Source organism: Pangasianodon hypophthalmus, chromosome 25 (assembly GCF_027358585.1).
Source record: "Pangasianodon hypophthalmus isolate fPanHyp1 chromosome 25, fPanHyp1.pri, whole genome shotgun sequence".
In the NCBI taxonomy this organism is placed as follows: domain Eukaryota; kingdom Metazoa; phylum Chordata; class Actinopteri; order Siluriformes; family Pangasiidae; genus Pangasianodon; species Pangasianodon hypophthalmus.
The window spans coordinates 11101492-11127582 of NC_069734.1; the positions used below are offsets into that span (position 1 = coordinate 11101492).

Consider the following 26091-nt stretch of genomic DNA (forward strand, 5'->3'; position numbering starts at 1 on the left):
CCGAGGTGGATACAGATTTCAGAACGTAGAGGATTGCAAGAGACTGTTTTAATTCCCTCTCTGGAGGATCCCTGTGTAGATCCTATAGATGTCGAGTTACCTCACTGTCAGCAAAACACGTTACACCGCCGACATTCTGCTGCATGCTGTCTGAGGACCAGCGTAAATCTAGATTGAAATATTTCTAATAGTCTTCTAATATGAATGAATGCTGGTCATTCATTCAGCACTTTAGACTGCAGTGTGTCAGACTGCAAGATTACTGCTAAAGATGTATAGTGACAATTCATTTTGCTTGAAATTAAACTCCACTGCATTACTTTAAGAGCAATCAAGTTCAAAACTGTTCATTAACACCAGATATGGTCTTTTGGCCTGTTAACATAAATCAGTTATTACCCCATACATATGTAAAATATCAGTTGATACAACTCAATGTGCAATAAGAAAACAGTGTAGGAGGTTAAGTCCTATCCAGGTCACAAACAGCGCACTAGAGCACTACATAGTGAGTCAGAACAGCAGCACACAGTGCACTATTTAGTGCAGGAGTCGGCGGAATGAGACGGAGCAACGCTAATGCGTGGTATGTTTGACAGAAGTCTACATAAGCCACAACACGGAGCTTTACGTGGAATAAAACGGAATACTGTCCAGCAGCTTTTCGAAAGAGAGTCTTATTTACGCCTCAGAATCACGTAGTACTGTAATAAACATACGCAGGATATCGGGTTGTTAATAAAAGTTGATTTTTAGACACAGATATAGCTAACCTTAACTCGAAGAGCCTGCTTCATGCTCCTTAGGCGCTTAATGACCAGGAAAATAACACCGTTTCCACACGCTCATCGTTTCACTCAAGGAATTTAATTAAGCGGAAGTCGATAATAAATATTATCCAGTCTTATATGAACATTTAACAAATGACTTGGGAGTCCGAGAGAAACTGAATTGAACATAAGAGCCGGAATGAAGTCTCAGTGGCGGATATTTCCACTCACACAGGGCCGAGAGCTCGGCGGCTCCAGGAGCCAAACAATAGCAGTGCGTTAGCTACCGAGTCCTCACACCGTGTGTATACACACACACACACACACACACACACACACACACACACACAAACTGGCCCGTGTTGACTTTACCTCTTTTCACTTTTATAGACGCGCTGCTCCTCTCCAGCTCGTCCCCGGGGCATGCGGACCGGCCACTCCGCCGAAAATAAGCCTAAAAGTGAAAAGGCGAATATAAACGTCACGCGGAGGGGGGAGGGGGAGGGGGAGGGGGGTGTCGGGGGTTGTGAAACTGACAAGTCACAAAAACCCCAAAAGAGGCCTGCGGTTAGCAAACTAGCTAAGCTAACCGTTAGCTCGCCCGCTTATGTCGACAATCTAGCTTTAAAACCGTGACTAAACAAACTCGCGTGACGGTTTAAAATAACGTCTACCTAAAACAAGACAAACCTACGGCGATCGTGTTTTATCTGTTTGTCAAATATAACGTCGAGTTCGTCGCCGTTTGCCGTCGGCGCCGAGCTGAAGTCCCCATTCCTGCCTCTCCGCGGCGTCCATTACACCAGCGCCTTGTGGAGGCCAAACTCTCGCGACTCGCTGCTCGCGCTCTCTCTCGCAGGACCAGTATGCAAATTAGCTTATTCTACAGGAGAGTTTTTTTCACCACCCGTATTCCTGAAAAGCCCGCCCACAATACTATAATTGGCTAGTGGACTCGTGTTTTCTTCGGTACGATTGGTCCATGACTCCAGCCTCCTGTGCTAGGATTGGCTCAGCCGGTCACACTCACAAGCCCTTTCTGTCATTAGACACTTTTACTGCCAATTTCGAGCGCAAGAGGCGGGTCTTGTCGGAATGACGGTGTGAAAAAATAATGTTACCAGAGCAGACATGTTTTCGACACTTTTTACGACACACTGTGCACACTTGACGACCGCAAAACAAAAACAACTCCTTAAACTCTTTTGAATACTCGACTATCACAAATAAAACGTCTGAACCATATACTCTGAAACCATAATCTGAAACCTATTAATATTTTTTTTTACTTATTTTTTTGTGTTACATTGCTCTCTGATTACAAATAAAATCCGATGTTATTCATATAACCTACTTATGAGACATATGCCCTCTAGTGGAATAGTAGAAGCGTACTATACAAGCGTACAATACAAGCGTATTATCTGTTAAAAATAACATTTAACATTTTATATTAAATTTGTTACCTAACAGTTTAGGACTGACGATTTTTTATATCTACTCATTTCATACTCGAACGTAAACCTACAAATTGTGTATTATCAATATAACACTAAACAATTTATATACCTTAATTATAACTATAACTTATATATCTTATATAATAAAATATAATTAATGTTCTTAAATTATATAAAAACTATACATTTATGGAAGTTAAAGCGGAATCGTCCCGTGATGCGATATCCAATAGGAAAGAGATGTGTAAATAAGGACCGCCCCAGAGCATGACGTGTACCAGTTGATTGACTTTCACTTTATCCAATGAAATGTGTGAATTCTATGACGCGGTATCCAATGGGAATAGAGGGAGCGGTATTTGAATCGTCGCAGGGGCGCTTTTGTTCCTGCCATCTCACTTGTTTTTGAACCCTTAAACAGAAGAAGAGAGTGAAGAGTACACGAACTTTTTGAGGTTTTAAAGTCCAGTGATTGCATTTTACGGTAGTTGCTATGGACGTTCGTGCTGTTGTGAGTACTTGTAAAAAAGTATTTTCATTTTTTTTGTTTTTCTATTCGTGTATTTATCTTGTGTGGTTATGGTAACGTTAGCAAGCTAAATTGTTAGCATTAGCAGAAATTATCTAGGTTTCGGTCACTTTAAGTAAATTTGTTCAACTGAATTCTTGTTTTTGTAGAATATCGGCCTGTATATTAAAAAAATGTAGCCGATAACTTCTTAGTGAAGCGTTAAATCTGCAGTGTTTTGGTGAGCGTTTGTTTGGCCTCCAATCCAAAATGGCTCCCTAGCTAACGTTAGCTGTAGTGCAGGGTGAAGACAGGCCTTAGTGCACTACAGAGCGGCCTCGTTTACGGCTTTGGCCATGTCACGCGCGCAATATACGACCTTCGCTGAAGGGTGCAATTTTTGTTAACGTTATTTTTGTAAGAGGTACGAAACCTATGAGTCGAGATGAGGCCGTGTGTTTGGCCTTACTGGTTACTCAAGCTTAATTTAAGGATCATTTGTACATGTATAGACGTCTGAAGTCTTTCCTCTATCCAGCTTGGGCTGACCAGTTATCAAGGCCTAGGCTGAGCTGGGCAATCTAGTAGACTCTCTTCTAGCTGCTAGGTGGATCAGTAATAAGGAAGATGGTCCAACTGCTTAACCAGCTTGGCCTGTGTCTTGGCACCTGGTCAGACTATGTGAGATTTTAACAGGGTTTGTTTTAGTTTAGTGACTAGGTTTGAGTGCAGTAAAATGATCTGATTGCTGTGTACTTTGTTCCTAACCTGCTTCTGTAATCTCTTAGCATCGCAATGCAGAGAATCCAGCACTAGTTGGTGGCAAGGCTGGGGCTGTTAATGTCGGCGTGAGGAGGGCCGTCCTGAGTGAACTGTCCAACTTTGCTGCTAAACCTGCAAAGACAACAGTATGGCTTTTCCATTGTCCTTTCCTGCATCTCCCTTTTTCTTTTCTTATTTCCCCACGTACTTATTCATGCTCTTGTCCCTCTTGTTCAGAAGGGCATTAAGTCGGCAGCTCAGCCAGCTGCTGTGCAGCCTAAGCGTGTTCCAGTTGTGCCAGAGGTCCTCCCTCCTGCTCCAGTCATTCCATCAGTTCAGGCTGATGTCTCCATGAAGGAGGAAGATGACCTGTGCCAGGCTTTTTCTGATGCGCTCTGTCCCATTGAGGATATTGATAGAGGCGATGCAGACATCCCACAGTTGTGCTCTGAATATGTAAAAGACATCTATATGTACCTCCGTACCCTTGAGGTGGGTTTGACTACCAGCCGAGGTTGTTTCTTTACCCTGGCTTTTCTTATTGAAAACATTCGGCTGCCATTGTGCTTCCATTGCAGGCCCAGCAGGCAATCCGACCAAGATACATGGAAGGTTATGAGATCAATGAGCGTATGCGTGCTCTTCTGATCGACTGGCTCATTCAGGTGCACTCGAGGTTCCAGCTGCTCCAGGAAACTTTGTACATGACTGTGGCCATCCTTGATCGCTTTCTTCAGGTAAAACTTGTCAAAGTAGTAGCTTGCACCTTCAAGCTCCTTCCAGATATTAACGGTCCTGTTTACGCAGGTCCAACCAGTGTCTCGAAGGAAACTGCAGTTGGTAGGAGTCACTGCAATGTTGCTTGCTTCAAAGTATGAAGAAATGTACGTCCCTGAGGTTGGAGACTTTGCCTACATCACGGACAACGCTTTCACAAAACCCCAGATTCGTGAAATGGAGATGCTGGTTCTCAGAGAGCTGAACTTTGAGCTTGGACGCCCATTGCCCCTTCACTTCCTCAGGAGGGCTTCAAAAGCTGGAAATGTAAGGGCTGGTTTCCCCTACACATCAAATTTCACTAGTGTAATGCAAATGAGTCAGTAGGCTGGATGGATTGTATAAAATGAGCTTCAGTGAGCTTCAGGCTATTTGGTGTGTACAAGAACTTCAGTGAACAATTTGGGGCTGCCTACCAGAACTTGAAATATTAAGTGGTTAACTGTGCTTAGATGGCTGGAACTGTGTATTAAAAATCTAGGATCTATAAAGAATAAGGGTATGGAGACATTTCTAGACTGATTTTAGTGAGTGCCTGAGCAGTTAAAGGTATTCTACATCCATTTTTAGTATTAAGTGTCCCAACATGCATTTGGAATGAAACAAGTGGGCATGCTGTGATCTGAAGATTATCCATTATGGGGTGATGTCATGGAGTTACTGTTGCCACTCTGAAGTTTTTATTTATTTATTTTCTTATAAAAGCATGTCAGAGTTGTATTCCTCTCATACCAGTGATCTGCCAATTACAAATTAATTTATAATTAATGAACCACACTTTTGTACTTTAACAGTTTAACTACTGCTGTACCACTACTCCCCCCCCCCCCCCCCCAAAAAAAAAAAAATTCGACTGCTTTCTGAGAAACCAGAAAGCACAAATCCCTGTCCTAAAGACTTGCCCATTGTAGAAAACATGACTTGCAGCAGGCAGACACCTGAGAATTCTTCCATAACTGTTGTATAAATCTCCTTACAGAAAATGTTGCCATAATTCTTTGCTTTAATCCATTTATTGGCCTTGGATCATGTCAATTGCCTGTTATTCAAAGTCCCTATGAATGAGTTGTTGCTATAGAAATGATTACACTAGAATTAGCTCATTAATATAACAATGTCATTTGAATTACAGCCAGCACTATTGTCTAAACCATTTTAATAGAAAATCAACACTGGTTCAATCAGCTTTAAGAATTCAATGGTGGTGTTTATAAATATCAACGAATTATGGATCTGTAGTTAAAATGAAACTGAGGCTGCTCCATTCCTTTCTGCATATCAATCAGTTCAGTTTGACTTGCTGACTGCTTTCTGTTGTCCTCAAGGCTGATGCAGAGAAGCACACTCTTGCTAAATATTTTCTTGAGCTGACCCTGTTGGACTACGACATGGTTCATTACCATCCATCAGAAACGGGTGCAGCTGCCTTGTGTCTCTCTCAGCTTGTGCTTGATGGACAGAAATGGGTAAGACACACTCTTCAAGGTTGGTTTCTTTCAGCATTATGCTAGTTGCTTAATATCCTCCTGTTTCCTAGTCTCCGACACAGGAATACTACACCACCTACAGTGAGGCCCACCTGAAGCCCATAATGAGGCACATAGCCAAAAACGTGGTCAAGATTAATGAGGGACTCACTAAATATGTGGTAAGTGAAATCGCTGGCCCTGCTGGCATACAGGTCTTTTTGTGGCTTCCTCTGATTGCCTTCTTTTTCCAGGCTGTGAAGAAAAAGTACTCGAGCAGCAGGCTAATGAAGGTCAGCCTACTTCCTCAGCTGAAGTCTGCACTGTTGAAGGACCTCGCTGCCCCTCTGCTCTCTACATGAGTGTTTCACTAAATCAATGCTGCCAATCTGCACTTTATTCCTGATCAGCCATTAGAAATGGACTGCTGCTTTAAGGATTCTTATGTGTATATATGTGCAAATAAACAAGATTTTTACTTTTTTTTTTTTTTTTTATGAATATGTACCACTTGCAATTCAAGTTCATTCTTTTAAGTAGTTTTACTGTTGCCTTTGACATTTTTAGACATTCTTGAGCTGAATTTTCTTACATGAGTTGATGGTGGAACATTTTCAATAAAAGTCCAAAGATGTTCTAACTAAATGGTAGTTTGGTTTTAGTGATTTCAGATATTGTGAACAGGCCCTATAAATAGATTGGCACTTGGGGTTGGGACCTCTTAATAGTTTGGAACTTGGCCATGCCATTAGGAAATTGTGGCTGTTTCTCCACAGGCCATTTGAGTGCTCACTCCGTCCTTGATTCTCTTAACTTGCTTCCTCTTGGCAGTTCCTCTGTGTCATCAGACCCTTGTATCTGATGTAAGGTCTCCCTCATTGCTCATTGCATTCCCAGCACTGGCTTCATGTTTACCTACAAAGCCAAAAACAGAACAGCTCCTGTGTGAAGATCCTTATCAAACTCCACTCTGCACCATGTTACATTCAAGTTTCCAGTCTGGTTTCACTCAACCTACCATTCCTCAAGGTACAAAGTAGATGTACATCAAGACTTCTGTCCTGGACACCCAGGTGGTGGAACAAACTTCACCTAGCTGTTTGAATAGCTGGGTCTTTGGCTATTGTCAAAAAGATTAAAGACTTGAAACTTCAAGCACATGAATGAGCACGGGCTTAAAAAAACACCACATTGGTTTTGTTGTACTAACTACTCTCTACCAGAGTTTCAGGTTGGCATTCATAGCTTCCTCTTTCAAAGAAACACCCTTAAATAAGGTTACTTGGGTTTCACACTTGCACTTGTAAAGCAGTTTGGCCAAAAATGAAGTACACACAATTAACCCCAAAAGATCAGCCAAGACAAATAACAAGGAAGCTTATAGCCACCAGTTTAGCCTTTTGCAGACTGCATGGTTATATCACCCTTTGGATGTTACAGTATAGTAAACAGTACCAGCCATCTTGAAGTTGGTGTAACAAATATGCTGTACATTTGACTACCTTCAGACTTGCATCAAGTGGAACAGCCATAATGTTTTATACATTGTTGACCAGAATAACACTTACTGGCCAGCACTAACTAAACTACAAGCTACATGGCAAATGTAGCTTACCTACACTGATTTCACTGAAGCCATGATTGTCACAGCTTCTGCTACATAAAAGCTAATGAAAAGAATCTGTCTTGTTTTCAAGCAACAGACAAAAAGCATCTACATAGCATGATTAAATAAGAGTATATTGTGTTTATGAAGAAAAGTAGCAATGTTACCCCTTTGCTACTGAAAGGGTGAACTAACCTAGCTAACAGCTATGTACATAGTGTACATAGACAGAGACAAACAGTATCTAACTATTCTTCCTCAGCTTCCCTTACTTTTTTTAAAGCAATTTTAGCTATGTATCTTGAGTACAAAACTAGAGAAACCCTAGTTTTGCAGTGGAGATACACAGCTAACCCTGCAGATGCCAAAAACGTTTGAACAACAGGAAAATGAAGTTGGAAACTTAAAAAAAAAAAAAAAAAATCCATAATTCATTACCTAATATCAGGTATTGCACAAATATGAACAGGAACAGAAACTACAGCTGCAACAGATGTATCCATGTGTAGAAAGTTCATTCACAATAATGAAACAAGAAGCATTTGTTACCAAAAGAAAAATAAATGTATTTTGTCATCAAATTTGTCAATAGTGGATATGTATTAAATCATTTAATGCTTACAGTTCATTTGTGTCAGGAGGTGAACTTTGGTCCAATTTCCATCTAAACACAACCCTTCAACCAACCGGTATTGTGCATAAATAGACAAACAGCCAACTTGGGAATGCTGGGAAACAGTACAACAATCCTACATCCTATTATTAACATATTCGTACAAAATATTCTCGATACATCGATGCAAAATGCCTGTATGTTTATTATGTAAACAAATTGCTTTCAAAACAGTTCCCTTCAGCAAATTGTGCATCTTTGGCAAACCTTCATATATACATCCTGGGGTGGCTGGCAGGGGCAGGACCGATAAAGTGCTTTGTAACCACGTGCAGTGCACACAGTATACGGAACATTTCCACAGTAACACGTGTGCTTTGTGGATTGGGGCTTCACTGACTTCTAAAGACTAATGCTTTGAAAATTTCAGTTAAAAAGTACATTTTTTGAGATGCAGTAATTAAAATCAATCAGGCATTAGCAGCAAAAATATTCCCTATATAAACCTTAGATTTGAACTTAGAGCTATAAGAGATCATAAACCACGATACATCTACAGTAAAGCACCTTCATTTACACAAGAAAATCCTTCCATTTCAAAAGAAAAAATGATTTTCAGGTCCCAGGTACAATGGTTGCTTTGTGTCTTCAAATGAAATAAATTTAAATATCACTGATGGCTGAACCAAAGGAAGGAAACTAAAATGTTGAAAGCTATAAATACAATAAATAGTTGATCAGTGCTCACAGGGACTGTGTAACTCTTGTCCCTGGAGAGAAGTGTGCTGGCCAGCGTCCTTGTGCTCTATAAGACTGAAGGACTCCGCTGCAAACCTCACTGTGTTAAGACTACAGCATGCAGGTACAGCAAGATCTCCACGTCGCCGTCTTCTCCCTCTTTCTCTCAGTTGTCCATTTCCACTGCACTAGGAGTCTTTGAGGTACGTGTGATTCTCCGACTGGCCGCTCGGCTGCAGTAGATGGAGTTAGATCTTGGTGACGTAGTTGTTGGGGAAAAGGCCCTGTTTACCTCTCAGCCTCCCCGTCCACCAGCCTGAGGCATCTGAGCAGCAAAGACACAAGGTAAAAAGTGAGAGAATTTAGTCAGTTGATTTCAGCGAGTCCCTAAAGCAGCAGATTTTTCACCTTGCAAGTAGTGGATCACTGAACAGCTACTTTACAAAATGTCAAGTCTTTTTATATTCTCTAAATTCCATGTACAATAGATTCCATTACTATAGGTTTGAAGCGTCTGTATGTGTGAACGTACAGGTGTTTAAGTGGATGAAACATTTAAAATTACAACACAGCGTTTTTTCATGCTTCTCCGATTAATGCCCTCCTTAACCAGTCACTGGCTTTAAGTGGACAGCCTCCTCTAGGCAGAACTGTGGGTGTGTGATATTCGTTCTATGCTTTAATAATGGATTTAATGGTGCTCTATGGCAGTCTGGTCCTGGAGTACCCCCTCTCACACAATTCAACTAATTCATTAATTAAGAGTCCTTCCAGAGATGAAGTGGTTGTGTTAGAGCAGGAAAAACACAAAAATGTGCAGGACAGGGCTTACTCCTGGACCAGGGTTGGCAACTTGTGCTCAACAGGATATTCAAAGTTTGGGATATTTTTATAACCAAGCCCTGATAGTTGTCCAGAACTTTGTCCCAGACTTGTTCTGATAGCTCCTATGTGTTCATGATGCTGTTTGTTTAGGTATGTTCTCTAACAAACTAATTATATGACTGTTTGTGTGCCTATGATCCTTGCATTAATTGTTCCACTTGCTCACCTTCCATGATGATTTCGATGATGTCATCAGCATTGAAGCTAAGCTCGTCTGTGTCCTGGGCGTCGTAGGCATACAGAGCTTTACACTGAGGCATCTGAGGCTTGGGTTTGGGAGCAGGTTTGGGCCGTCCACCTCCTGGGGTAGGCCTGTTAGCTGACTGCCTGTGAGCCCTGAAACACACCATGACAATAATCAGACTCATTTCAGCATCACGCAGGGCTCGGGACTCCCCCAAGACAATACAGAAGCCGCTGTGAGCATGCTTTAACAGAGCAAAGTGAAGTTAACTACAAGGTGAAGTTAACTTTACTTTCAGCCGCAAAAATAAAGCATTGTGTGGTTTTGCCTGTGATTGCTTCAGTTTCAAACCAATGACTTTCATGCTGATGATTTTGTGTTCACCACAAGGTGGCGCCAGATACAAACATTTCACAAAACTACTGCATTAAAGGACTAATTATTTTGGTAATTGGATTTGAATATATTGGAAATAATAAAGACAAAACCTGATCTGTGTTTAAAGTAATATAGTGTAGTATTATAGTGTAGTAAAATATACATTACAGATATAAACACCCAAATAATGAACTCAAAGGAATACTCATTTTTCAAACTACCACATCTGTAGCGTATGTGTGAGCAATTACGTTTATCAGAAGTGCATGAAATTGCTTTGGTAAGACGGCTCATATCTGTCTCACCCTAAGACATTTACTGTAACTATAGTTGGGTAAACAGGCTCTCAGTACAGGGAAACACGACCAAATGATTATCTGTAGTTCGTCACACATTCTACAGATGTGGTAGAAAGAAATTAGACTAAAAACACTGCAGTATTCCTTTAACAGTTCATATTTTTCAAAATATAAAGCAGAGATGAGAGAATCATAACTCTCAAAACATTTCAGTCATTGGTGAAACAGCTCACATCCCCTCTGCTCCACTCTCAGAAGATCTGTGTTCTTCTAGTCTGAGTTTGCACAGAACTGTCAGTGGGAGAACAGGCTGAATCCATCATCTCTCCTGGGGCCTTGTGGAGCTGTTTGTGTGAAGTGCAGAGGACCCAGGAGAGGTTCAGCAAGACAACAGCAAAGCCAAGAACAGAACATGATTCAGTTCCAAACCAGCTTAAGCTTTGTAAAATCCACTTTCTGAGACATGAGAGAATTATCCTGAATGGTTCAAATTGACACAAGTGTCCAAGTTCCCTAAATGTAGTCAACAGCTAGGACATGTTTGGTGTCCAGGGTATGCTTCTTTACTTATGCAGTGGAGCTATGAGGCTAATGTAAATACATGTGCAAATGTTCATATACTTGCTCTAAACAATGTTAATCTATGTAAACTTTTTTTTTTTTAAATAAATAATCTATTTTGTAAAATAGCAGAGATAGAAGAGTTACATTTGTACATAGAGACTAAGTTAAGTGTGGAACTACACTATATTATCTGCATAACATCCAGATTTCCAATATAATCCCACCTTCACACCTGGAAACGTGAGGACTAAGCGGGCAGAATGACACAAAACTGTGGTAAGGAAGAAAAGTTTGTTCAAGATGGCTGCCCATATACTGTTACAGAATTCAGCAACATGGTGATGTTTTGTTTATTTTGTAGCCTGAGGTGTATATTTACTGTGTGTGGGCATGCATTTGGGGAAAAGATTTTGGCTGAGACAGAGTTCCTTTACTTGGAGCTAGATTAACCTTGTAGTTCCAGTGCAAAACTAAAGAAGCAAACTACACGCATCAGCTGATGGACTACTACTGGAGCAGACGGAAATTTGATTAGATAATTATTCAAATAAAGCACATAGTTCCTTTCTTTTTCATCTGGTGGCAGATCATCTGTCAACACTTTTTGTATTGTTAACAGCTTTATGGTACTTTGATGTAAATCCACAAATATATAATAAGGAACCTTCTGTGGTAAGGAGGCTTTAGGGCTGATTTGGAATTGCACATCTCTGTCAAACCTCATACTACAATAAAGCAGATTTGAAACCACAACCAGAACTACCATTGATGACACCACACCACTACACACACCCACACACACACGCACGCACGCACGCACACACGCACACACACACACACACACACACACACACACACACACACACACACACAGACTCACATTCCTCCATTTGCAGATGCCCGCTGGTTTCTGTTATAGCAAAGAGATACATCAGCTGTGTTACACACTATGTCATGTTGTCTGGCTGATGTGCTGACAAAGAACACTTTATCTAAAGCTCCTCATTTGTTCAGTGCTGTGTGTAAACTTTCTAATGAAAACTTCCCATATTACTGATGTCCATGTTCCTACAGACAGCATGTGTTTGTGAAAAATTTGTGTGTTTGTGTGTGTGTGTGTGTGAGTATGAGTGTGAATGTGTGTAAGTGTCTGTGTGTGAGAGTGGAGTGTGTGTGTGTGAGTGTGTACACTCACCCAGCAGCTCCCTGATCAGGCACTTTGAGGCAGTCCAGGTTGGGCTGCTGGGCCGTCTGCCTGCTGTTTCTGTCCTTCAGCTGATTGGCAGTGACGGGCAGGAAAGGGCGGGACTGATTACCTGATGCAGGCCTCTGAGACTGCATGTTCCTCTGACCGGCAGTATAATTGGAATGTTTCAGCCCACCATTCTGATGAGCGACTGAAATTAAAATGCAAAGTTGTTTGTTTGTTTATTTATTTATATAGCACAATTTAATACAACTTGCATTGCCCAAATCACATACTAAGAAATACAATAAAAATACAATAATAGACACACAAACATCACCTGTACACACACACACACACACACACACACACACAATAACTTCATCCAATGAGCTTCCCATTTGTATTTAAAAGATGTTGTTTTAACATACATTTAAACATAGGTAAAGATTTAATAGATCGAATAAAAAGAGGGAGATCGTTCCACAGTTTAGGGCCTGCTCGAGAAAAGGCTCTATCTCCTCTGTGTTTGTATTTTGTCCTAATAATGTAATAATGAATTTTTGGACTACCAAGGAGTTCAATATGTAACAGTACAGTGTTCATTTTCACAGTTTGAAGTGATTCAGTCATAGTTATTCAGTCACAACAATGTCAAAGTTTCATTACTCAGTCTCTTAATACTGCTGAAGTTGGAAGTGTGGAAATTGTTCATCTTTTCATGTAAAATTGAAAAAAAAAAAAAAAAAGTAATACAAATATAATTTAACAAGCAATTGATTTTGTTTAGATTTTGATTGATTTTGACTATAAGAACACTGTAACAGCAGTATGAATAGTTCTCCACACTGAGAGAGAGAGAGAGAGAGAGAGAGAGAGAGAGAGAGAGAGAGAGAGTGTGTGTGTGTGTGTGTGTGTGTGTGTGTGTGTGTTACCCGGAGGGCCGGGAGCAGTCCGTGTTGGGATATGCTGGTGTGTTCTAAATGTGTTGGAACGGTTCACACCGGAGCCTTTCTTAGTGGGTCCTGGAAAACAGTATACTCAGTTACACATAGCATACTTTATTGTGTTATTGAACACAATAACACAACACTGGAGATGCCAGCAGGTGTTTTAAAGGGTACCAAGACCATAGTAATCCTGCTCTCATTCTATCTACGTGTCCACTCCACACTCCTAAAGCACCTAATATCTGCATAATACTACAGGTTATAGAACTGACCAGTGAAGAGATGGAGTTCCCAGTGTTTTGTGAAAAAGTCTCTAAAATCACAACACTCTCTCAGAATTACACTACCAATCTCTTTGTAGTGATTCAATTCAAATGAACACATTTTCTCCTCCACCCCAAATGTAATCAGCCCTGATATATTTGTCTTCTCCAACATTTGCTTTTTAAATTTTATTTTATACCAGTGCTGATGAATGCTTGAATCTGATTGGACAGTGTTGATTAATTTTCTCTAACAGCACAGCTCTGACAGTAGTGCTCGCTCTAACAGATCATCATTTCTATTGTGACATCTCATTCACAGGGACCTGTATGGAGGATGCTCCACATAATGTAAGTCTAGTAGGCTTTCAAGGACGTCAAGGACTGCCTCAGTGTCACATTTTCTTCTTTTTTCTAATCTCTTGCCCCCCCCTCACCCTCCTGTACTGTAACCAACAAAAAAGACCCCTCACGTAACTGCTCCATTGTATGATGTCGTATGTGTTTGTGACTTTGTTTATTGCTTTGACTGTTCTGTTAATGTTCTTCTATCGCAGATGAGAGAGGACGTTAGCGCCTTGCATTAATGTCTTATTAATGTCAAGAGACTAGTGAGGGACCGACACTTTATAGCTGTTGTAACAAAAACTAACTACTGTAGTTTTACAAATGTTCCACAACATTGAATGTAACTATAATCTAATAAAAAGTCTTCATTACTTAATAAATAAAAAATCTAATCACTAGCAAATTGCTGTGGGATAGGAAAAATAAAACACATCAGGACATGCTGTTATAGAAAAAATAATCAACTTCCAGGCAGTAACATTAACTTTGCTTTGCACTGGGCCACATCACACCACCCCATATTTGATTATTTTCCTGGTTACTATAAAAGCCTTAATTAGGCTACAACATCTGTACACTGCACATTGTTTCTTTGTAAGAACATCCTTGTTGATGTTACAGCAGCTTCCAATTATCCTAGGACAACAGCTGCTCTTGGAACTGTAGCAGTGAAACTGTAGCAAGAAATGTGTGGGAATAAGAACTCTCAAGAAGTGTTGTGTGGGTTTTCTGATACTCACGTGAGTTCTTAGGGAGGCCTGGTCCAATGCTGACCTGCAGCACCTTGTTGGAGGGTTTCAGAATGGCTACGTCTCCCTGACCCTGCATGAACTGCACCTGCCGAGAACCTCCATTGCTCCACGGCCCCCAGCTCTCCTTCTTTAACTTCATCTCCAATCTGAACATCAGAACCAAACTCTTAACAAGTCTACTCTTCTTTCAGAGACAAAGCAATTGCTCACAGGTCATTCTAGTCGAACATGCGCTGTGTTGTGACTTACGTGTTGGCAAATTTGAGAGCCAGCTTCCGCTGGGTTTTTTCCTCATGTCTGCGTGACAGCAAGCTGATAAACTCGGTCTTAAAGACACACTCCAGCAGACTGTCGTACTCCTGTTCATGAAGGATCATAAAGTCATCCTGGAGCGTGCTGCACACCAGAGAGAGGAGGAGAGAGATAAATAAGAGAGGAAAAGACATACACTTACTAGCCTCTTTAATACAAAACACCCGATCATTCTTCCAATTATCAGCCAATCAAGTAGAAGCAGGACAATGCATAGAATCATGCAGATACAAGTCAAGAGCTTCAGTTAATATTCACCTCAAACATCAGAATGGAGAAAAAAAAAAAGTAGTATCACTGAGTATTTTAGAAATTCCTGATTTCCTGGGATCAGCATACACAACTATCTCTAGAATGTCAGGTTCCACTCCTATCAACCAGGAAAAGGAATCTGAAGCTACAGTTGGAATAGTTTCACCATAACTGGAAAGATGAAGACTGGAATAAGACCAGGTGAAGTTTTTGCTATAGATTTTGCTTGTCTTTTTAAAGCTTTGTCCCTGTTTTGATGACACTCTGTTAGTAAACCTAACTATCCTCCTATATAGTGTGTATCATGACAATATCGTCCACGTATTGTGGTATGATTTTTTGTCATATTGCCTACCTGTACATAGAACTACAGTTAACTATGCTACAATGCTAGCTATGGTTTAAATGAGAAAAATTACATTTATTCAATTCAAACTCTGTTCCCTCATTTATATTCCTGTTGTTCCTTTTCCAAAATAACTGTGCGCACCATGCATCTAAACCCAAATACTTTCTATACGATGATCCGTACAGATAAACTGGCCAACAGGAGCATGTTTCAGATGTTCTCAGTTCAGTCTACAAATGACTCAATACGACAGCACACAAAACAGCAGGCGATTTAGGGCCAAACAGAGATAGCATGGCGGAGATGCATGCAGTGATCGCCAGTTTCACCCTAATAAACTTAAGTCTTTTCTAATGAGCCTTTTACAAGGCCTGTTCTCCCTTACAAGGAGCAGCTGGATTACATTACCCACAACCCCCCACTCATATCACATCTCCCAGACCCCCCACCAGAAACAGAGGACCATTTAGTCACTTTATAGCACTGCACTGCATACACAACACTTGTGGAGCACTGAAGTGCAATGTTTAACTTGTGGTGTGAATTTTCTACTTTAATCCAGCGTCCTTGGGGAAAAGGTGTGTGACACATGACTTTAATCTGATAAGAATTACACAAGCTTACATCATTAGACAAAGCTGTTCTTTTTACATTTGTCACTGAGACTTCACGCTAAACAAACGTACATGTGGTTTTTACACCCAGAGGCTCCCTGTTGCTTACAGAGGGAAGCTCTGAATGTGTCACAGATGTCTCCAGTTCCTCAGATGTGATAGTTTAGAGCATATGGTTATGCAAGGGCTATACAGTTCAGTCTTACTTCCCCACGTTGGGTTTGAGCAGATGGAGAACCAGAGTAATAATGCAGCGATGTGTACAGAAGATCACAAGCTCTGATTTGAGAATGGAAGTACTGAGGTTAATGTTGGTGCACTAATAAATATTGCGTATTATAAGGTATCAGGTGTGACTTTTCTCTTCCCGTGGCATTTTATCTAGGCTTTACTTCTGTTTAGTGTTCAAGGTTTGTTGACTCGACTCTCCAAATATTGACGCAGTGGTGTGTAATGATTAACTGCTTGGCCTTCTATATCTCTCACACACACATACACAGGCCTGCTCATTGTCTTACCTAAGAGAAACAGCCATGATCTTGTCCACCTCGATTTTACGCTTGAGAACCTCTTTTATTTGGCCCTTCTCAGGACCTTGCTTCACCTTCTCTCTCCCAATCAGATACACACATTTAGGTGTGAGGATTAGGTCTCGCTTAATGCCCTGCCAAAAGAAAGAAAACAACAACAAAAACTTTAAGATTCATGATCATTTAAAAAAGATCATCTCAAAAAAAAAAGTCAGTGTGGCCAGTTTCTAAGGATCTTAGAAAAATCACACTAAACAGCATAAATAAATAAATAAATAAAGACTTGATGTCCAACTGATTCAAGCTACAAAACAGGATTTCTGGACATACTACTCAGTTCAACTCAGTTTATGTTTTTTCCCCCTTCTTTTGGTGTATTTTGCTGTCCTGACATCAGAAATTTGCAACAAGAACAACAAAATGAATACCAGCATGTAGGGGCAAGTCATGGGAGGAGACTTCTGACTGCGACTGGACACTGGCCTTAACAAAATCCATGACAAAATCTCCATGTTGGTAGAAAGCTAACTGGCTAATCTTTACCTGACTCACACTAAACAGCATGCTCACATCTACGTCCTTACTATAACAATCAATTTGTTCACACGAGCAAAAATAACTCTAGTAACTCTGAACAAACAAATTAGATTTGGTCATTTGTAATACGGAATGCAGACACACTGTGTAAAAATCTTTTTTTAAGAAATAAATCAGATGTGTCATCCAGTGTGAGAAAAGTCTTAGATCATGAAAGACAGTAACCTTGAGTCCTAAACTGTCTTTGGAAACCCCTGATCTTAAGTCTTTCAGTACTTTTCAGTAGGTATGTTGTATATCGCACCTTAAAGCGTCTGTCATATTTAGTGGCTTTGTCTGCAAAGTCAATCTTCTCCCTCTTGGCCAGGAACTGCCTGAGCTCGGGCCGGTCATCCATGCCGATGTAATCTCCCACAAAGTTCCTGTTTATGCTGTGCCTCCTCCTCTCTTTCTTGTTCAGCAGCAGGTCAGAAGCTGAGGATAAAAATACATAAACCCTTTACATCAGCAATGATCAACTTTGATGATGTGTGTGAGGGGTGTATTGGGTGTTATTGCTGCATTACCCATATATGGCTATGCATGAGTGGTTGACGTAAATTTCTTTCTGTGGAAAATGTGACTAATAATAGAATAATTCATTGTGTCAACTCAGATTCAGTGTATTCTTAGCCAGGATGATTGTATTAAGTTAGAATTTCTAATCATATTCTAATGCATGTTATGCGTACTGTTACTGTTTCATTCAGCCTGACCAACAAGAGGAACATGAGGTCGAAATCTGTGCTCGAAATTTAACAGAGGAAACCCACTGAAACCTCAATTAATACACATATAGTTTACATATTGGTCTTTTAAGCTAGAGTTGGTTTTCATTTCCTTCTTTAGCTCTGTATGTGTGCTCCAGAGAGTGAATGTGAATGTATGCGTATGTGATCCCACAGGGATCGGTTAGCCAGCGGTGCTCACCTTCCTCTCTCATCTGCACATATTTCTTGCGGGCGACGTACTGCCTCCAGGCACGCTGGATAGCCCTGGCATAGCCATCAAACTTGCGCTCCCTAGTTTCCTCCAGGAGGAAGAGCTGTGGAGAAACAGCAATGCCATTATCTTAGCCATCTGTGGACACCTGCATCCAATGCCACACCTAGAAACTATAGCCAGGGGAAATACAGCCATGCCAAACCCAGTGCCAGCCTGAACCTATGTGTCACACCCTATAAGAGCTAAGACTATGTCAAGAAAACAACAAACATACAAACCAACAACGCTCTTAGCTGACATAATTAGTCAGAAAAAAAAAAAAAAACATTCAGGATGGTTATAATTTTACTCTATAGCACATCATTCATTATTGTAAGTTACATTTAAACTTGAGATAATGATTTGGCAAAGAATTATATTTACACTGTAATTCCCCAAATGTCAGTATGACTTAACAGCTAAATACAGTTTTAGGAATATTATTACAGAAAGGTTTTGGGTGAGACTTTAGGCCTGCTGGGACTGGATTAGTTGTAGTTGTGGAGGTGGGGTAATGTAATTATTACTGGTTTATTTCTGAGATTTGATTCCTCTCCGAATCCATCATGTCAATAATAGTTGTGCGTACATGCACCTGGAAAGATTACACCATATTTTACCTTCTACAAAATGACCAGTAGAAATAACCCCAGCTAATATGTATCCTGTCTGAATTGACATGTTGGTAAAGGAAAAGAGGTTTTGAGTATTTTTCTTCAGTATAAAGAAGGAAGTGCTCTTCTCTATCATCTCCTACAGAAAACAAACTGAAAACAAGTACTGAGTTTAAAATGAGGAACAATAAATGTTATGATCATGTGACCTGCTAATGATCAAGCTCAGCTTGTGAAGCTACAAGCTCTAGAACAAGAGCTTATAATAAAAATCAAAACAATCCGTTTGTATTAAAATGAGGTGTATATAGTACGTATGGAATTTTTTTGTGACGAACATGCGTACAGCATGAAGACACTCCCTTCTTTGTGATTTATACAGAGATTTGAATCCCATGTGAATCAATCAGAATTCCCACAGACATCCTCCAGCAACATTACTTGACAGACATAAATATGGAAATCTTATCCCATTCGAACAGTACTTTCCATTCCTTGTTAGTTGTGTTACACCACAAAGAAACAAACACTGAACACCAAACACATCTGACTGCTGACACACCAGATCCAACTGCTGATGCACCAGATCCAACAGATCAGCTACTCATCATGAATGAATTAGGCCATTAAATGTAAGAAGAAGTTCACACATTGCAGAGCACGGGTCTCCAGGACCCATGGAGAACCGCTGCTTCATAATGAAGAATATTTAAAGTGTACTCTGAACCTTTTTCGATAAAACCACAAGTCCAGTACAGAGAAAATAATAAACCTTTGGAAAGGTCACTCCATACAGGAGCTTTATTAGTGAGCTGAGGACAGGCTTCACTTATAAAAGAGCTCCAGGTGTCTCACTTGGCATTTACTCCCAACACGAAGACTTGCACGCTATGTGCAGCGCTACAATATCTCACTAATCATCTCACTAACTCTCCACACTTTGATCAGTCCATCTTTCCCTATCTATCCCTTCCTGGGTAAGAATGAGATTTTGGCTAGAGTGGTGCTTCATTCTGTTCTCTGCCTGCCCAAAGACAACTCCAGACTAAACACACTGTTCTCTTATTATCGCCTCATCTTGGACTACACACACACACACACACACACACACACACACACACACACACACACACACACACTGAACTGTGAGCATTCAGGAGATCCCTCATGCCAGGCATAAAATAAAAATATTTCTTTTTCACAAAAAAATTCAGAAGCTTTTTATCCTTTTTATGCTATTACAGTCTGAGAATCTGACAGCTCAGACAAAAACACAGCAAAAAAGTGTAATCCATCAGCACTCTGAGAGATCACAGAGTTCATTCTGGCACACACAGGAGTGCACGCACGCACACACACACACACACAAATCTGGGTGAAATTTTGCCAGCTGACAAATTCACCACTAGTCATGAACTAATTAGTCTGTGTCAGCCCTTATCTGAGAGGGAGTTTTGTTTTTAGATCCTGAGTGGTTAAGACTAGGACCCTCCCACTTAACATTTCAGATGTGTAAGCATCCATTACACACACACACACACACACACACACACACTTTTTCTATGAACTCCCTGTCACTTTTTCTATGAGCTGACTACTGACATTTAAACACACACATTTACTGTGAATGTACATAAGCAGGACATGCACGGACCTTTAGATAATCCCCTGCAATGATGCAATGAGGCTCATTAACAAGGCCCGATTCAGAGGGTGTGTGAGAATGTGTGTGTATGTGTGTCCTTGTGAACAAGTGTGTGCAAATGTCAACAGTGACCTCACAGAAAAGTCACAGGCAGAGCTTTCATATAGAACATGCTGTGAACAGAAACCCTGCTTGTGTCCTAACAAGAGGTCTTTCTGTACAGACACACAGTTGTGTGAACTTCCCTCAGTGATGTTGACTCAATGCTGCTGATGTAGCACTCACTTCTTACTCCCAAAATCTCTGCTTTTCGGCTTTCTATCTGTTAAACCTCAGAGAAAGGGTCTTTCCACACAGCTACTTTATCCAACTGAATCTAGCTAAGGTTGTACAAACTCATTCTCACAAAACTCACAAGCTGACCATATGAAATGTATATAATTACCCCAAAGGTAGTGGATCAGCCAACATACAGGTATGTTTAGCTATGAGGTTAACGTACTGACAAGTAAGAGAAGATTGTAGTCTACAGCTTAGCATCATGCAAATCACATGCCTAAATTATTATCCACACATCTCAGTGAACATTTTGCTCTGTCATACCATTTGTGGATAAACACCAGAACAAATCCAATTTCAAAAAGTAACAAATTAAACCAGAATTGTATTATCATCTTAATAATTTCCAGCAAATATTTTGTTTTCAAACTTTAATCATTGGCTCAGCAGTTCCAGGGTCCTTGTTTGACCCTGAGCTCAGGTTACTCTCTGTGGAGTGTTTAGCATGTTCTCGCCATGCCCCTATAAGTTTCCTCCACGTTCTCCAGTTTCCTCCCAAAATCATGTCTTTAGGTATATTGGCTACTATAAATTGCCCCTAGGAGTGAATGTGTGTGCATGTATTCCCGACTCACACCTAGTGTTCCTTGGATAGACCCCAGATCCAGCGGGAGCCTGACAAGCATAAAGCAGTTACTATAGATGAATGAATGAACTTTAAACCTCCTACCCATGTCTGATGCTAGTGCAGATTGACGCCAATCTGTCAGGAAGAAAGTGATTCTGGCTACTATTGTTTTTTTTTTATACATAGCATTATATCATATGTCAGAAACCACATAAGCACATTATTTGAGATACTGAACTACCTGACACAATTTTAGGGAAGTATGTGATTCTCATAGCTCACAAAGCTACAGACATAAAATTAAAACATAAGACATGTCTTGGCTGATCAATTACATTTTGAGTAAGTAGACAAGCATTTGTAGGACATATTGATCCTAACTGTAAAAGAGAGTTAGCTTTTTTTGTTTTCTGGGAGTAGACCAAACCGGGACACGTACTGATTCAGGTGCTTTGATAAAGAGCTTGGTGCGTCCAAGCTGGTATTGGTCCTGGTCCATGTTGACAGAACGCAGGAGATGCAACACTCCCTGCTTCTCATCTCCACGCCACGTCGGCCACGACTCCTTTGTCAAGATAGCGTACCTAAAAATAGAGGAAGGAGAGGGGAAAAGTGTTTGCTGGGGAACACGAAACCACAGAGCCAACATGACTGGTAAAGTTGCAAGTCTAGGATTTAATAACAGTCTTTGCTGACCAGCCTTATGATTAATGTGCAAAACAGAGCACAGCCTGTAATTGAAAAGTGACATTTTTTGCAATTTAAAATAAAGCAATGACACTGAGGTAGTTACATCCATATTGGTTGAACTCTTAAAGCTTATTATTGTCAGTATCACCTGAAAAGATAGTCAGCATGCAGTAATGTCTGAGGCTCATATACTTCAGGCAAAATATGATGAAATGATGAAATATGGTCACTGAGTATGAAAAGCGCTGTGTGGCTCACCATGTTAATACGTAAATACATTTGAATTAAAGCTGACATTGTGCATTTTAAACACAGAATCATTGTTTCATTTTAAATGTGCTGGAATGGGGCACCAAACAAGAAAAATCGTGCCATTATCCAATTATACACTGTATGTATATGAATATGGCTTTTCTCAGGATGGCATTTTAACTGCAGGGTCCAGCAGTGGAATTCAAAGACGACTTTTGCCATGACAAGGCTAACAGGCTGAATACAAATCAGCCTTTCAGGCCTGTGTATATAAATGCCTCTGGTGCCTATAGCTGTCCACCCAGAGCAGAGGGTAATAGAGCCAATAAAAAGAGAACGTTGTCTGTTTGTGTGTGAGTGTACATACATGCACGTGAGGGTGTGCGTGTGTGTGTGTGTGTGTGTGTTTGGGGTGTGCATGTCTGGAGAAAGCAAATAGCAGCAGGAAAATGGATGGAAAATGTGCCTGCCTCACAGGGGGACCAGAAGATTCCAGCAGACAATAACAGAACAGCATTTCTTCAGTGTAATGTTAACAAACCCTCAGACAGTATTAAGTACTTTGGGGAGGTTTTGGGGGTAACATTAACCTGAAATCAGAAATTTCCATGGAACTCTACCCTTCATACTTCTGAAAAATATAGATTATAACATTTTGTTCCTGTTTATACAAGTGATTCTGAATGCAAAATCACAGTATTTGGATATAAGAAGCATTACAGCAAATCAAGGAAATGCAAAAACTGATCCATTAACTATTCACTTTTAGTTTGATTAGGTAAATTTTAGGTTGTAAAACTCTCAGACATTCCATTTAGGATTACTTCTAAACAATAACAATATATAGCTTGTGTTAGCTTAGAAACAATTGTACTGCATTGATTTTATTTCTGTAAACTCCACACACAGTCCCTCACTATAATCCTGCCATTACATAGCACAAGCAGTGCATTATGGGCGTAAATGGCCTCAGTATGAAACGTAACTACAGTAGCCACAGGCTCTCAGAGCTTTATTTGTGGCATCTAAACACTATTATATAATCTAAGCTGGAGAGTGAATGAACAATAGCAGGCATGAATCTTGTGATTGAAGAAATTAATATTTTTCACCTGTTTTTTTTTTGTATACGTGTAAAATAAGCAGCTGTTTTTTTTTCTCATTTATGAACTTCATGCCTTAAGCATGAAACTTTCTTCCACTTTCCACTGCTACTCCCTCAGACATTGTTAAATTGTTCTCATTTTCTCCTTTCTCTTTCGTTCACAGACTCTCCCCTTTCCATAGCTCTCAGACATGAGTCTGCTTTCTGATCTCAAGCCAAAACACAACACTTGATCCTTTGCACATCTGTGTACTGCTGTGCTCCGGGCCGGTCAGTAGGGTTTAGTGTAGATATTTTCTTGTACCTGTTGAGGAACTTGCGGAAGACTCTTCTGTAAGCGTAGCCAGCACGTCTCACTCTGATATTTTCCTTTAAACCAAGATACTCCACCTGATGCTTCACTCTGAGGTAAGAAAAGAGGAGATTGTTAAACTCTTACTTGTGTGTGTGCGTGTGTGTGTGTACATTAAATTACACTTGGCTATTCACTATTAACACGTAATAGTTTTATAATTAGCTCCTATATTTAGTAAATGTTTTGTAGACTAGACAATGGAACATTTAAGTGAAGCATGCTTAAAATCCAGACCACTTTCTGACTCTGAAAGGCATTAAACATTTTTCTCAGCTCACAGTGCAGAAAGCCAGACCAGAGACAGGAAAAAGGTTTCACAAGACCACCGCTGCTGAATGGCTGTGCAGCTGCAGCTGGTGTGAAGACACACTCGTTATTATGGGCACTGATTTGAAGCACAAATTTACTATCTGATTTGAAGTGCACAAAAAGCTGTATGGAAGCGGCGTATTTTCCACATCCTCTCTGAAACTGGGCTTAGTCACAGACTCAGCAGGCCCAGTGCTAACTGCATGACCAACCAAGAGCCTGTATTCACAACAGGAAGGCTCTGAACAATATAGCTGCACCTGCAACAGTACAGCTCACACCAAAAGCACCAGACAGAACAGCGAGCATGAGGAGAATACATAATCACAGCTGCCAACATTGTCAACCAGAAAATCCCAGCAGGCAGAGAGAAAATTGGTTGAACTGATATTTAACTGCAGAAATATTTGGATTTATAAACAAACAAGCTAAATGTGTATATCATATAAATATAAAATACACTTTATACAACTGTTATAAAATGAACACAAGTGTGGCAGTTCAGTCTTTGTCCATATTATGCTGAACATAATAATTATAAATTATATTCACTTAACTTGTACACTTTTATTACTGACATGAAAGGCAAATCCATTCAAAGCTCAGCTAGATAAAGTCAGCAGAAAGTCAAGGTAACCGCAAATGCATCCATTCCCCTTCAGTGCACTGGCTCGAGACGTAGGCACTTCTGAATAACGAGGGAAAAATAAAAGCTGGGAAAGTCTTGGCTGTAGACCCACATGTGTCTTTGCTTTGTGAACACAAATAGGTCTGTGTTGAAATTACTGAGCCGAGAGGTTTTTTTAATACGTTGTGCTTAATCTGTGTCTGGGATGCAAAACACAGATTAAACAAATATTACTTCTAAATATGACTTCATGTCTTGAGATTATGACCGTAGCTGAGTCACCTTAAAGATAATATGAAAATGCTAGGCCTCTCTGTGAAGAGAGGTTTCAGTGATGGCTAAAGTGTGTGTTTATGTGTATGTGTGTGTACCTGCTCTCCTCCCAGTCTCTGGGCTTCTTAGTCTCGTTGGGTTTGATACAGCGTATGTAGTGGGGCGTGCACTTCATGAGTGTGCTCACCAGATCGTTGGCTTGTTTCTGGTCAAGAAAGATAGAGACAGTGTTTTTCTTTTAGCTGTTCACGTCAGCGATTACCTCCTGTTTACGCCACTTTAAAATGTTTGTTGAATCATCAGCATTGCTGCATTAACACACTAGTCTCAACACACTAGAAATACACAAGACAGGGTCTAAGCTCTACTTTGTATAACTCATGTTATACTGTATATGGTCGCATTTTGTGAACATTTATTAACAGAATTCAATATGCTCTTAGGTGTCCAGCATAAGTGAGTTTCTAATAAAATGGCTTCTTATTTCTCTTGCTATTTCTCTCTCCACTTTTCACACACACAGAAAGGCACCTTACAGTTCAACGCACCTTGATTTTACTGCCTGCTGTGGTGGGGCGACCTTTCTTCTCAGCATTGAGGTTTTCTGGGAACAGGGCCCGAATAAAAGCTCTGTTGAAGAACAAACCAAGGCAGACAGGAATAATTATGGAAGAAGTGGAGCATAAGAGAGAAAGGGGAAGAGAGAGACAGAAAGAGAGACAGGAATACAGACAAAGGAGCATACATTTGAAGACTAGTGTGTTTTTGACTCGGGTCACTGAAGTTCTACTGCACCACAGTGCACATTGTTTTGGAGCTTTAGGGACAGTACAGTCTCCACACACACGCTCTAATCACTACCATCATTTCCTCCTGAAGGGAATTCAGAGCAGTATATATTGCACTGAAGCACTCATTTATGTCACATGAACAATTTGGAATTCACAAATGCCAAAGCCCATGACCGATAGCTCAGCGCCAGTCAGAATGTAACACATGCTTGCGAGCATTCCAGAAATTCTGGGCGTGTTGATCTTTTTCAGCCTTGGAGAGCAGTTGAACATGTTTCAGAGGTCACCTTTCTTCATAAGTATTTTGGTTAAAAGAACGGTTATGCTAAAGATTTATGTTAAATGAATGATGAAAAATCAAATCATATCTCAAGTGTAATCGATCAAGACGTGCAC

At 40.3% G+C, this 26091-nt stretch overlaps 3 protein-coding genes across 7 annotated transcripts in view; 1 reads left to right on the forward strand and 2 right to left on the reverse strand.

Moving 5' to 3' along the window:
* rnf111 (ring finger protein 111) overlaps positions 1-1634 on the reverse strand; it is a 38914-nt gene extending 37280 nt beyond the window's left edge. For 2 of the 3 annotated variants that reach the window (XM_053229343.1, XM_026937526.3), the window contains exons 1-2: positions 1465-1633; positions 1143-1224 (exon numbers count right to left, since the gene is read on the reverse strand). The gene's annotated coding sequence lies outside the window, so the exon portion shown is untranslated. Of the gene's footprint in view, positions 1-1142; positions 1225-1464 lie in introns of all 3 variants that reach the window. The other variant, XM_053229344.1, reaches the window with a different exon arrangement.
* Positions 1635-2584: 950 nt separating this feature from the next.
* Positions 2585-6388, forward strand: ccnb2 (cyclin B2). Of its 2 annotated transcripts, none has more exons than XM_026937428.3 (8): positions 2585-2741; positions 3527-3646; positions 3738-3992; positions 4079-4237; positions 4308-4544; positions 5603-5743; positions 5815-5925; positions 5998-6388. In XM_026937428.3, the coding sequence occupies exons 1-8, from the start codon at positions 2724-2726 to the stop codon at positions 6103-6105; spliced, it is 1149 nt and encodes a 382-aa protein (XP_026793229.2). In that variant the 5' UTR covers positions 2585-2723; the 3' UTR covers positions 6106-6388. The 2 variants fall into 2 exon arrangements, with proteins under 2 accessions (XP_026793229.2, XP_026793230.2); XM_026937429.3 differs by having other exon boundaries at positions 3741-3992.
* A 1755-nt stretch (positions 6389-8143) lies between these two features.
* The window catches only part of myo1ea (myosin IEa), a 54195-nt gene continuing 36247 nt past the window's right edge, over positions 8144-26091 (reverse strand). Inside the window, exons 16-29 of one of the 2 annotated variants that reach the window (XM_053229340.1) lie at positions 25453-25534; positions 25003-25109; positions 23644-23742; positions 21732-21876; positions 18073-18187; positions 17408-17577; positions 16555-16700; positions 14759-14905; positions 14498-14655; positions 13132-13221; positions 12206-12407; positions 11891-11920; positions 9752-9921; positions 8144-9025 (exon numbers count right to left, since the gene is read on the reverse strand). In XM_053229340.1, coding sequence (XP_053085315.1) covers positions 8949-9025; positions 9752-9921; positions 11891-11920; positions 12206-12407; positions 13132-13221; positions 14498-14655; positions 14759-14905; positions 16555-16700; positions 17408-17577; positions 18073-18187; positions 21732-21876; positions 23644-23742; positions 25003-25109; positions 25453-25534 — 1738 coding nt within the window. In that variant the 3' untranslated portion in view covers positions 8144-8948. The remainder of the gene's footprint in view (positions 9026-9751; positions 9922-11890; positions 11921-12205; positions 12408-13131; positions 13222-14497; positions 14656-14758; positions 14906-16554; positions 16701-17407; positions 17578-18072; positions 18188-21731; positions 21877-23643; positions 23743-25002; positions 25110-25452; positions 25535-26091) is intronic. The other variant, XM_053229342.1, reaches the window with a different exon arrangement.

Coding starts and splice junctions, on each gene's coding strand:
- ccnb2 (XM_026937428.3), top strand. Junction 4,545..5,602: donor GGGCTTCAAAAGCTGGAAAT/GTAAGGGCTGGT, acceptor GTTGTCCTCAAG/GCTGATGCAGAGAAGCACAC. Junction 5,744..5,814: donor TGCTTGATGGACAGAAATGG/GTAAGACACACT, acceptor CCTGTTTCCTAG/TCTCCGACACAGGAATACTA.